A 12,043-nucleotide genomic window follows, 5' to 3' on the forward strand; every position below is an offset into this window, starting at 1 on the left:
ACAAGACCACAAGGGAATGTAATAATAATACTACTAATAATAATAATACAATCTTAATATACAAATCCTATCTTAAAATATAATTTAACATCAATAGCTTACATAACATGAAAAACAAAACAACGAATTTAATCTAATTAAACATTCCAACTATTTAGTCTAGTATAAAGTTAAAAGCAGAGATTCAATGTATTATTCATGTATTCAGTGCATTCATGAATCAGCACATTATCACATAGTCAACAAAACCAGTGGTGTAAAGTAACTAAGTACATGTACTCAAGTACAATTTTGAGGTATTTTTTTTTTACCTTACTGGAGTATTTCCAATTTCCAATACCTTTACTTCTACTCCACTACATCTCAGAGTCAAATATTGTACTTTTACTCCACTACAATTATTTGAAAACTTAATTTACTAGTTACTTTGTAGATTTTGGTTATTATTACAAAACATACATTACCCACTTCAGCCCTATTTAAACTTTGGCCATTTGAAAATAGCCGATCTACAAGCTCACAATGCATCGCCATGTGCACATTGTGAGCTTGTAGATCTGCTATTTTCAAAGGATTTTCATACATTTTAAAAACTTGTGAAATGGGACATTCTGCATAAATACTTTTACTTTTGGTACTTTAAGTACATGTTATGCCAATACCTTTATACTTCTACTCAAGTACATTTTTAATACCGAACTCTGACTTGTAACAGAGTATTTTTACATTGTGGCATTGATACTCGTAAGAAATAAATGCGAGTATTTCTTCCACCAGCCCAAAACAACATCTGCACTGCACGTTCAAGCTAGCTAGCTCCAGGTTAGCATTGCTAACGGAAGTCTATGGGAAACGCCATTGTAACGTTAGCATTGTAGCGCTAGCAATGCTAACGGCGGCTAACGGGAGCAGTAATGAAGTTCCAATAGGGGCGGGGCTTATAATATCAGGTTTGACTCGCCTCATGAGTGTAAACTAAATTATCATCATTAAATGGGTCGCCTGGGTAACGCAACTTTAAACCTCGCGGCACACCGTAAGTAACCATGGCAACGTCCACACACAGATCCGGAGGTCTTGTATGCAACGTCAGGAGGTTGCCACGATTGACCATAAAGTCACTGTGACGTCAGAGCCAGGCTATGTATAAATGCTCAGAGACCTACACCTTGAACTCTGTCTAATCCTACTGTCTGTAGACAACAGTACAGTAGAGAGAGAGAGAGAGAGAGATAAAGAGTCATGTGTCAAGGGTACATGGACATGGTTAATATGATGCAGCAGCAGATGTCAGAGACAGAGCATGATCTCCACTCTCGCGTCCCAGAGACCCAGAAGAAGAAACCACGCCTGTCCCGCCTCCGCTCGCTGTTTGGGAGGCGCCACCGGCACAGCGGTGATGACATCATCACCATCAAGGAATGTCCTCACTGTGCAGCCATCATCTTCAAGGACAACGGCAACGGCCGTAACGGCGTGGTGACCTGCGCCGCCTGCAGCCGTGAGTTCCCCTGGACCATGCTCATTTTGTCGCTAGTGACAATACCGCTTGCCATATTTTTGTCACCTACGGCGGCGCTCATCCTTTTTTGTGGTGGAATCGTGGCCTTGCTTATCGCTAAGAAGCTGAGGGAGGGAGTGAGTGATGGACAGACAGACACACTGTGACTCTGACAGCGGGTACTGTGGGTACGGGGAGGGGCACACATTTCTAATGGACATCGTTCCCAAGGTCACCAGAGATTTCGACCCAGGACGATTCGACCCGGACCATTCGACCCGCTCTCGACCCGCTTGGACCTGACTTTTCGACCCGGACCGCGAGAGAGAGAGACAGAGAGAGACATAGAGAGAGAGAGAGAGACAGAGACATAATAATAATAATATGTACATTGATTTACCAAACAATTATTGTGTTGGTGTTTTTATTTACCAAACAATTACAAAGCTAATGGAGGCTAATGGAGGCTAAAGGGAGCCACCCACAGAGACACAGAGACACAGGCCATCAACGATCACATTCCTAAGGCTAGCAGCCACCATCCTCATCCCCATAGCAGAGTATGACTTTTTTTGCTAGTGGGGTTTTGTGAATAATCACATGAAGTATAAAAGTATGATATATAAGAAAAGTTATAGCTATAATGGTAATGCCTTTATTGATTGTATGCTGTGATTTGAATACACTATATTATTTGTATGTGTTATCCCTGCTGAAAAAAACAGCTTAGACCAGCCTAAGCTGGACCAGCTGGTTTTAGCTGGTCTTGGTGGTTGACCACCTTAAGGTGTGTTTTGGACGTCCAAAACACACCTTAAGCTGGTCTTGGTGGTTGACCAGCTTAAGGTGGTAGGTTTTGCTGGTTTAAACTGGTAGCTGGTTTAAGCTGGTAGCTGGTATTTTTGATGGTTTAGCTGGTTTAAGCTGGTAGCTGGTATTTATGATGGTTTAGCTGGTTTAAGCTGTTAGCTGGTATTTTTGATGGTTTAGCTGGTTTAAGCTGGTAGCTGGTATTTTTGATGGTTTAGCTGGTTTAAGCTGGTAGCTGGTATTTATGATGGTTTAGCTGGTTTAAGCTGGTAGCTGGTATTTATGATGGTTTAGCTGGTAGCTGGTTTAAGCTGGTTTAAGCTGCTATCTGGTATTTATGTGTATTCAGGTGTATTCTGGATATGCAGTGACCAACTTTGCTGGAGAGGATGCATGATCATGGTGAATTTCAGCCAGGTGCCCACAGCACGTGGTATATTTAAAAAACAGTAGCCTACAGTAGCCTATATAAAAGTGAGCAAAATCCACAAAGTCATAAATAATCATGTATCAATTTCATACATAACAATAATTTATTAAACACTTATAAAAAACCCTCAAAAACAACATTTAAATAACAAATAAATGTATAAATAAACACATAAATACATGAACTTCAACCTGAGGAACACACTAACACAACACAGTGTTCAAATGACTGGAAAAGAGTGAGAGAATATGAAAAATCGGACAGATCCGCCTTGATTACATGACTATGGAGATACTGTATACCGATGTGTGTGATGTTTGGAAAACATCTGTAAAGTTGCAGCCAAAAATGTGTCTTGCAAAAATCGGCCTGCTGGTGGCGCTATAAAGCATTACCCCCATATCAACCCCCCCCTACACAGACACACAATTTCTTGTCCTTTCTATTGATGTCCTGGCCATGGTCCATGGCCTTCCTCTTTGTGAGAATGTTCTGCCCCTGCAGCCACCAATGGAAACAGTCTGAAAGAAAACAAACAAGAACCCCCAACAATAAAACAAATATAATTAGCAATATACTGCATGGGGTGAGTTAAATGAATTGTGATGTTTTGAGAAAAACTTAAAGTAACTTAAACTTCACCCATTTTCAACCTTATCTTCATATAACTAACTGATCCTCGCTAATGTTCATTATACAATGGCACCATTTCTGTCTACTCGTTCTGCCACTCATTGGTGGAATGTGGACAGTTCAGAAACCTGCCTACCAGTGACATCACCAATGGAGATTCCAAGCTAATAGAAACTACAGTGTGTCTCTACCTGGAAAGTTTGCATGCAGAAGTAGAAGCCATTGTTCTTGCATTAATAATGAACAAATAAAGTTGTTCTAAATGACCAAACCTGCCTACCGATGATGTCAAAGGTAGGCAGGTTTCTAAACTGTCCACGACCTATCAACGAAACACAGAGTGAGTAGACATAAATGGTGCCATCTTAAAATGTGTATTAGTGAGGACCAATTATATGAAGATGAGTTGAAAATGGGGTGAAGTGTTTTTTTAACCCCGTGTTTCAGTTCAGTTAGAAAACATGCATTTGAATGAAAAAGGTGGGTGGACAGTGGGCAGGCAATAAGTCAGATGGCTACAATGGACAACAACAATTTGGGGGAAAAAGCTACCCCTGCCAAACATGCATGTAGGGCTGCCACTACCAATTATTCTACTTGCGATTATTCTATTGATTACTTTTTTGATCTACAAGCTCACAACACGTCCAACGAGTTGCAAGCTTGTAGATCGGCATTTCTTTCAGCCATAAAATCGATTTTATTACAATAGAGTATTTTCTTTTATGATTGATTAATAAGCTTAATATAATCTCTTTTCCAGAAGGTGACATTCCCGTTTCCCGATCAGTTTTTCATAGCTTCATTTGATTGGCTACAACCAACATCTCCATATGTGTTTCTGGTTGAAACAGTATGCTGCTGAGACAACCAAATGAAGGTATGAAAAACTGAACAGGTAACGCTAACGGGAATTCCACCTTCTGGAAAAGAGAACTACAGTCATGCACAGAGCAGATTGAATTATGAGATCAAGTCATAATGAACCCCCCCACCCCTCAGTAAACATACCTCTTCTGAGTCCTGCGGTCAGGGGGGTTTGGCCTCCCCCTTGCTAGTGGGGCATTCTTTGTAAGGCTCCTGCATGGTCTTCAGGGTTGTTGTCCCCCAAATGGCAACAGCAAGCTCCTTCATGAACAGGGAGTCCTTGGTGTTTGCTGCCACCATCTTCCAGATCTCCTTTTCGAGCCACACACCAGAGCCAATGTGGACCTGAAACAGAAGAAAACAACACATGTTTTAGAAATTAAAAAACATTTTACCATGACATTTCAGACTCATTTTTGACAAAAGCAGGCCCACTTCAAACAGAATTTACTGTAAAGAAATTACATTTTCAAGGACCCCCAAATGTGGACCCATTTAGAAAAGAGTTGGTGCCATGGACCTCCAATAGAGAAGATGTTAATTGTTGGATTACATTTAGTACAGAATTCTACAACTGTCTATACTGTAGGTGGGGAGAGTTGAAGTAATTCTTATACAGTACATTGTCATTGGATTACATTCTAGCTGGTAAAATAGTAGTGAAATTAACCTTTTCCACCCGGCATCCCTATTTTGTTCATGCCATAGGCAAAACTGTTCAAAAATAGTTCAAAAATAGCAAAACATAGCTGATCTACAAGCTCACGATGCATCATGACACGTTGCCTATTTTTGAAATGATAACTGTTTCTTATTTAGCTGGGGACACTGTGGAACCCCACTTTTAAGAACCACTGTCCTACACAGTATGTTTCTTCAATACCTTGTCACCGTTGCCGTCAAACATCCCAGGTGTCGATGCCAAATCGTCTGACTCGGGGGAAGAGGAAACGGAGGAAGTTGCAACTGAAAATGTAGAGAATCATATTTAAGCTCCTTTTGGCAGTATCACAGTACTTATATTGTACACATTGTCACCATTTTCCGTAGAACAGTATCACTGTCTAAACACACCTATGCTGTCACTGGTTTGCTTATCTGCAGCAGGGATGTCAGGCTTTGCTGCAGAGCTATATTGGGGCCCTTCCTCCAGTTTCTGTTTTGCAATCTCTAATTTGTTGCATCTTAAAGCATGAACAGGGTACGGAAAAATAAAAAATAAAAACTGAATTGATGTATGCCTTAGTAGGATACCAGTTTAATAATGAGCCTAGCATCTGTCCACTCCATTTAACATGCTTTCTATATAATGTTTTTTAACATTTGTGGTCAATATCTAAGTAAAAAAGAACATGAGAACAAATAACCAACATATCGATATATACAAAAAGAGAAGAGCAAACTCATGCAACTGTTTCGTTAACATTAGTCATTGCTTACTTAGTTTTAAGATGCTGTAGGTCCAGCTCCAACTCTTTGGCCTTCTTCTGGGTATGACTGTACTTGACATTTCGTCGTGGATAGCTTGGGGAACAACAGCATCTCCACCGTATTCAGACGAGTCAGAGTCTAAAGGTAGTGCAAGTAATATATTTTGGATAAAACAAGATGTTTTTTGTTAGAAAGTTAAAGTGGAATAAAATGTAATTTTATGCAACCTGTATCGTAGAGTATATTAATACAATATAACTTATACAATCTGTATGTTAGAGTATGTTAATACAAATAATACAATATAACTTATATAATTGGGGTGGTTGTATTTAGTCTCCCTGCTCTTCTATTGAGACATTTAGATAGTGTCAAAGGTCATGTCTCACCTAGACACAGGATCTGACATGAATTTTGATCTGATGGTCAAGATTCAATGTATCACCTGAGCAAGCAGGCAGGCTCTATTAGCTCAATGGTAAAAGGTTACAGCACTTGCTCAGGAAACCGGGTTCAAATCCGGGGTAGAAGAGGAAAGTTACATAGTGCAGCTTTAACCCATTAAGACCTGGGGCCGATTCTAAAAATGCTCTCTAAATCCTAAAAGTTTTTTGAACATAAAAGGAAAAAGATTTGAGGTACAAATGTTCACTTTAAAACATATATATTCAAAGATTTTCAAAAATAGCAGATCTACATGCTCATAGCGCGCCACTCGGTGTCGCGCTATGAGCTTGTAGATCTGCTATTTTTGAAGCCAAAGGTCTAGCCAAAGAAATCAAAACAATTACACAGATGCGTTCCTGGTCTAAATGGGTTCAAATTTTGTATGCCCACTTCTTTGTGTCATCACTTCCAATTGTAACTTATTTATCCTGTATCCTGTATGAGTTCTGATTGGTTAAATTTGGTATTCCTGGAAATGCATTTTCGGCTTACTAAAGAGGTGGAGAGTCTGGGAGACCCCTGTTACTGAACAAGCAATGATTACTTTAACATTTAACAAAACAATATCACTTTACCTTCAAACTGTTTTCTTCTCTTTGTGGGAGGGGGGGGGGGGGCATAACACATAATGGTTCTCTCTGGGTTCCTTTTTCTCTTTTAGTAGGGCTGCAAACCATTCATTTTGGCCACTGCAGCCAAAGAAATGTGTAATAATAACACACACACACACACACACACACACACACACAGACAGACAGACAGACAGACAGACAGACAAGGGAATCATTAATGTTCAGAGTTCACGGGATATTAAAACACTCTCATCACTGAAAGCGTGTGTCCACACACACACACACACACACACACACACACACACACACACACACACACACACACTCACAGACGTCATATTCTGAATTTAGTTTTGAGCGGCACACAGGCAAGCAGTAGTGGCCTATATTATAAATCATATTGTATATTCCCACTATAATTTATTGTAATTATTGTCATAATCCCTGTATGAAGACAAATTAAATAACTAAACAATGTGTAGAGTTGGGTCATGACATGAGTCACTTGTGAGCAGCCTACGCACTTAATTATCAATACAGTAATAGTAGGCTAAAACGCCTACATAAATAGTATTTCTGTGTGTCAACACTCACCTAAAATGTCCGCCGCTTCTTCTTCTTTCTTTTATCTTCTCTGAAGCCGGTTTATAATTATTTTTGATGAATCCAAAGCAACGCAATTTATCTAACTTTCTATTGAAGTGAGAGCTGCAATTGTGTGAGAGCTGCAGCCTGCAGGCAGCTCGACTCAGACATTCATTCTCCCCGCGCATCGCGAGCGGTCGTGAGCATAGAGTTCAAGGGTCGCGAGCCTGCTGAGACAGTGTTGCCAGATTTTGTGAGAGAAATAAGCAGCCAGGTCTGTGAAAACAATTAAGCCCAAAAGAAGCGACATTTGCACTTTAAACCTATTTGAAAATAGCCGATCTACAAGCTCACAGTGCGTCGCATTTGCAATACATTGTGAGCTTGTAGATCTGCTATTTTCAAAAATAATAAGTGAAATATTTCACTATTATATTTACAAGCAACTTTACAGAAAAACAAGCCCAATGTCACTTATAATAAGCAGATATGGCAACACTGCTCATCTGTAAAAACAGATGTACAAGCTCACAACACGTCAAATTGCGACAAGATGTAGATCTGTAGATCTGTTCATTTTGGTAACCATTGCAAAAAAAAGTGTTATTTAGAATCAAACTAGCATATTATTTGCCAATTGCAAAATTAAGTAAATAAGTTTGGATGAATGTTGTTATTGTTATTATTATTATTGTTATTGTTATTGTTATTGTTATTGTTATTGTTATTGTTATTGTTATTGTTATTATTATTATTATTAAATATATTATTTATGTCACATCACAAGAAAAGGACAAGAAATGTAAAGTAAAATACAATTCAATACAATACAATACAATACAATACAATACAATACAATAAAATATACTGTATATACTGGGGGGGGGGGCAATTGTAACAGAAGAAAATCTTCACAGTCTAATGGCAGGCATGATGTCTCCCCGGGATCCAAACTAGTTAAAATAGCAGATCTGCAAGCTCACAACGCTTGTAGATCTGCTATTTTCACTGCATGCTTTGTTTTATTAATTGATGGAATTTCTTAGATTTTGTATTTATTCGTTTTTTTATTGATGAAGATTTTAGATTTTTGGGTGGGAAATGTTTTGAAATAATATAGTAATATATTTTTGTAGGAAACAAAAAAAGGGATCTTTCCTCGTGATCTGTACATGACCCACAAATGGGCCCCGATCCACTGTTTTGGGAAACACACACGTGATCTAACCCAGTGGTCCTCAACCCTTTCAGGCCGCGACGTCCCAAAATAATCATATTTGAACTGGGGACCCCCCACCCTTAAAGCACTTAGAATGTAGGAGTTGATGCATTACATTTAGTTTGACTCTATTGTGAAAATAGCAGATCTTCAAGCTCACAACGCCTCGCAAGGAAGGTGTTGTGAGCTTGTAGATCTGCTATTTTCAAAATGTTTTCTTATATTATTATTATTGTTAGACAATTTGGCCAATGTTTGACATTTTTTATAGTATAGTTTGTTGATTACTTTTGATGCAGTAATGGTGGGTTTTTTTTAGGTACTAAAAAGGTCTTAAAGGTCCTTAAATTGTCACTTCACTGTCTTCTGGGGACCACCCCCAAATCACGTGGGGACCCCCCTGGGAGTCCCGATCCACATGTTGAGAACCACTGATCTAACCAAACTTGACCAGCTGCTAAACTGGTCTTTGCTGGTCTGTCCAGTGTCCAGCCATCTGACCAGCTAAGTCTAGCTGGTAAGCTGGTCTTTGCTGGGCAGTCCACCCATTTGACCAGCAAAGACCAGCTACCAGCTTGGCTTTGCTGGTCAGTCCAGCCAGCCAGCTGGCTGACCAGCAAAGACCAGCAGAATCCAGCTTAGTGACCAGCTAACCAACTACACTGGCAAACCAGCCTGACCAGCCTGACCAGCTTGTCCAGCCTGGTATGCCATCTAAACCAGCTTAAGACCAGCCAAGACCAGCTAATACCAGCTAAAACCATCTAAAACCAGCAACCATCATAAGCTGGTTTGTGCTGGTTTTTTCAGCAGGGATATGGAAATGATTATTTTGTCATTCAGTCATAAAGTGACGTTCAGTCTACACATTAGCAGCAGCTCTGTGTTGTCTGACAATTATTCTTGCACTCATTTTATTCTCCCATATAGAACGACACAATGTAACATAGCTCTGTTTACACAATGCTGTACCCCCCTCCAACTGTATATGTTCCCCTTCTTAAAAAAGTATGCAACTGGGGGAGCATGCTTACAATATTTACTCTTAAATATACTCAATCTTAATCACCACCGTCACCTTGTACTCTACTACCCTCTAGGGGTTACACCGTTTGTCTGTTTTCTGTTTTTATGTTTTGTGTGAGGACTGCGGATGAAAATTAGCATCTTTGCTAATCCCGGTGTATTTACGTTCATGTGACGTTCATTAATATGCTCTGTCCTGTCTAAATAAACAAATAAAGTAAAGTAAAGTAAAGATCATTCGACCCGGTAAAAACGGGTCGAACGGACTCGAATTTGCGGTTGGGCGAGTTGTCCTGGGTCGAAATCTCTGGTGACCGTTCCCAATGGGCATTGGGCCCAGGCCCCAGAGTTTTAAAAATGCAAAATAAATGTACTTTTGTTACATGTACAGAATATTACGACACTTTACCTTTGTAGATCTGCCATTTATGTTTTAAAATTGTACTTTTGTTAAATGTATGTCTGTTTCAAGATTTTGTAATGTGAAATGTGAATAAATATAAAAATGTGAAATGACCGTGTTATGCCTTCTTATTGACTACATAGTGTATATTGTTTTGGGGAGGGGAGGAGGGTCCTTGAGGAGATTGTTCTAAATATGCTAGTGGGTCCAGAGCTGAACAAAGGTTGAGAAGCTCTGATCTACAAGACCACAAGGGAATGTAATAATAATACTACTAATAATAATAATACAATCTTAATATACAAATCCTATCTTAAAATATAATTTAACATCAATAGCTTACATAACATGAAAAACAAAACAACGAATTTAATCTAATTAAACATTCCAACTATTTAGTCTAGTATAAAGTTAAAAGCAGAGATTCAATGTATTATTCATGTATTCAGTGCATTCATGAATCAGCACATTATCACATAGTCAACAAAACCAGTGGTGTAAAGTAACTAAGTACATGTACTCAAGTACAATTTTGAGGTATTTTTTTTTTACCTTACTGGAGTATTTCCAATTTCCAATACCTTTACTTCTCCACTACATCTCAGAGTCAAATATTGTACTTTTACTCCACTTTCCACTTTCCAATTTCCAATACCTTTACTTCTCCACTACATCTCAGAGTCAAATATTGTACTTTTACTCCACTACAATTATTTGAAAACTTAATTTACTAGTTACTTTGTAGATTTTGGTTATTATTACAAAACATACATTACCCACTTCAGCCCTATTTAAACTTTGGCCATTTGAAAATAGCCGATCTACAAGCTCACAATGCATCGCCATGTGCACATTGTGAGCTTGTAGATCTGCTATTTTCAAAGGATTTTCATACATTTTAAAAACTTGTGAAATGGGACATTCTGCATAAATACTTTTACTTTTGGTACTTTAAGTACATGTTATGCCAATACCTTTATACTTCTACTCAAGTACATTTTTAATACCGAACTCTGACTTGTAACAGAGTATTTTTACATTGTGGCATTGATACTCGTAAGAAATAAATGCGAGTATTTCTTCCACCAGCCCAAAACAACATCTGCACTGCACGTTCAAGCTAGCTAGCTCCAGGTTAGCATTGCTAACGGAAGTCTATGGGAAACGCCATTGTAACGTTAGCATTGTAGCGCTAGCAATGCTAACGGCGGCTAACGGGAGCAGTAATGAAGTTCCAATAGGGGCGGGGCTTATAATATCAGGTTTGACTCGCCTCATGAGTGTAAACTAAATTATCATCATTAAATGGGTCGCCTGGGTAACGCAACTTTAAACCTCGCGGCACACCGTAAGTAACCATGGCAACGTCCACACACAGATCCGGAGGTCTTGTATGCAACGTCAGGAGGTTGCCACGATTGACCATAAAGTCACTGTGACGTCAGAGCCAGGCTATGTATAAATGCTCAGAGACCTACACCTTGAACTCTGTCTAATCCTACTGTCTGTAGACAACAGTACAGTAGAGAGAGAGAGAGAGAGAGATAAAGAGTCATGTGTCAAGGGTACATGGACATGGTTAATATGATGCAGCAGCAGATGTCAGAGACAGAGCATGATCTCCACTCTCGCGTCCCAGAGACCCAGAAGAAGAAACCACGCCTGTCCCGCCTCCGCTCGCTGTTTGGGAGGCGCCACCGGCACAGCGGTGATGACATCATCACCATCAAGGAATGTCCTCACTGTGCAGCCATCATCTTCAAGGACAACGGCAACGGCCGTAACGGCGTGGTGACCTGCGCCGCCTGCAGCCGTGAGTTCCCCTGGACCATGCTCATTTTGTCGCTAGTGGCAATACCGCTTGCCATATTTTTGTCACCTACGGCGGCGCTCATCCTTTTTTGTGGTGGAATCGTGGCCTTGCTTATCGCTAAGAAGCTGAGGGAGGGAGTGAGTGATGGACAGACAGACACACTGTGACTCTGACAGCGGGTACTGTGGGTACGGGGAGGGGCACACATTTCTAATGGACATCGTTCCCAAGGTCACCAGAGATTTCGACCCAGGACGATTCGACCCGGACCATTCGACCCGCTCTCGACCCGCTTGGACCTGACTT

At 39.9% G+C, this 12,043-nt stretch overlaps 1 protein-coding gene across 1 annotated transcript; it reads right to left on the reverse strand.

Annotated features, from left to right (window-relative positions):
- Positions 1–3,056: 3,056 nt before the first annotated feature.
- Positions 3,057–7,427, reverse strand: LOC308096733 (uncharacterized protein). The gene is made up of 6 exons (XM_080444164.1): positions 7,286–7,427; positions 6,695–6,808; positions 5,682–5,810; positions 5,125–5,207; positions 4,386–4,586; positions 3,057–3,262 (listed from the first exon to the last, which is right to left on the reverse strand). The coding sequence occupies exons 2-5, from the start codon at positions 6,744–6,746 to the stop codon at positions 4,404–4,406; spliced, it is 447 nt and encodes a 148-aa protein (XP_080300290.1). The 5' UTR covers positions 6,747–6,808; positions 7,286–7,427; the 3' UTR covers positions 3,057–3,262; positions 4,386–4,403.
- Between the last annotated feature and the right edge of the window lie 4,616 nt (positions 7,428–12,043).

This window comes from Gymnoscopelus braueri, assembly GCF_963280865.1.
Source record: "Gymnoscopelus braueri genome assembly, chromosome: 12".
NCBI lineage: Eukaryota > Metazoa > Chordata > Actinopteri > Myctophiformes > Myctophidae > Gymnoscopelus > Gymnoscopelus braueri.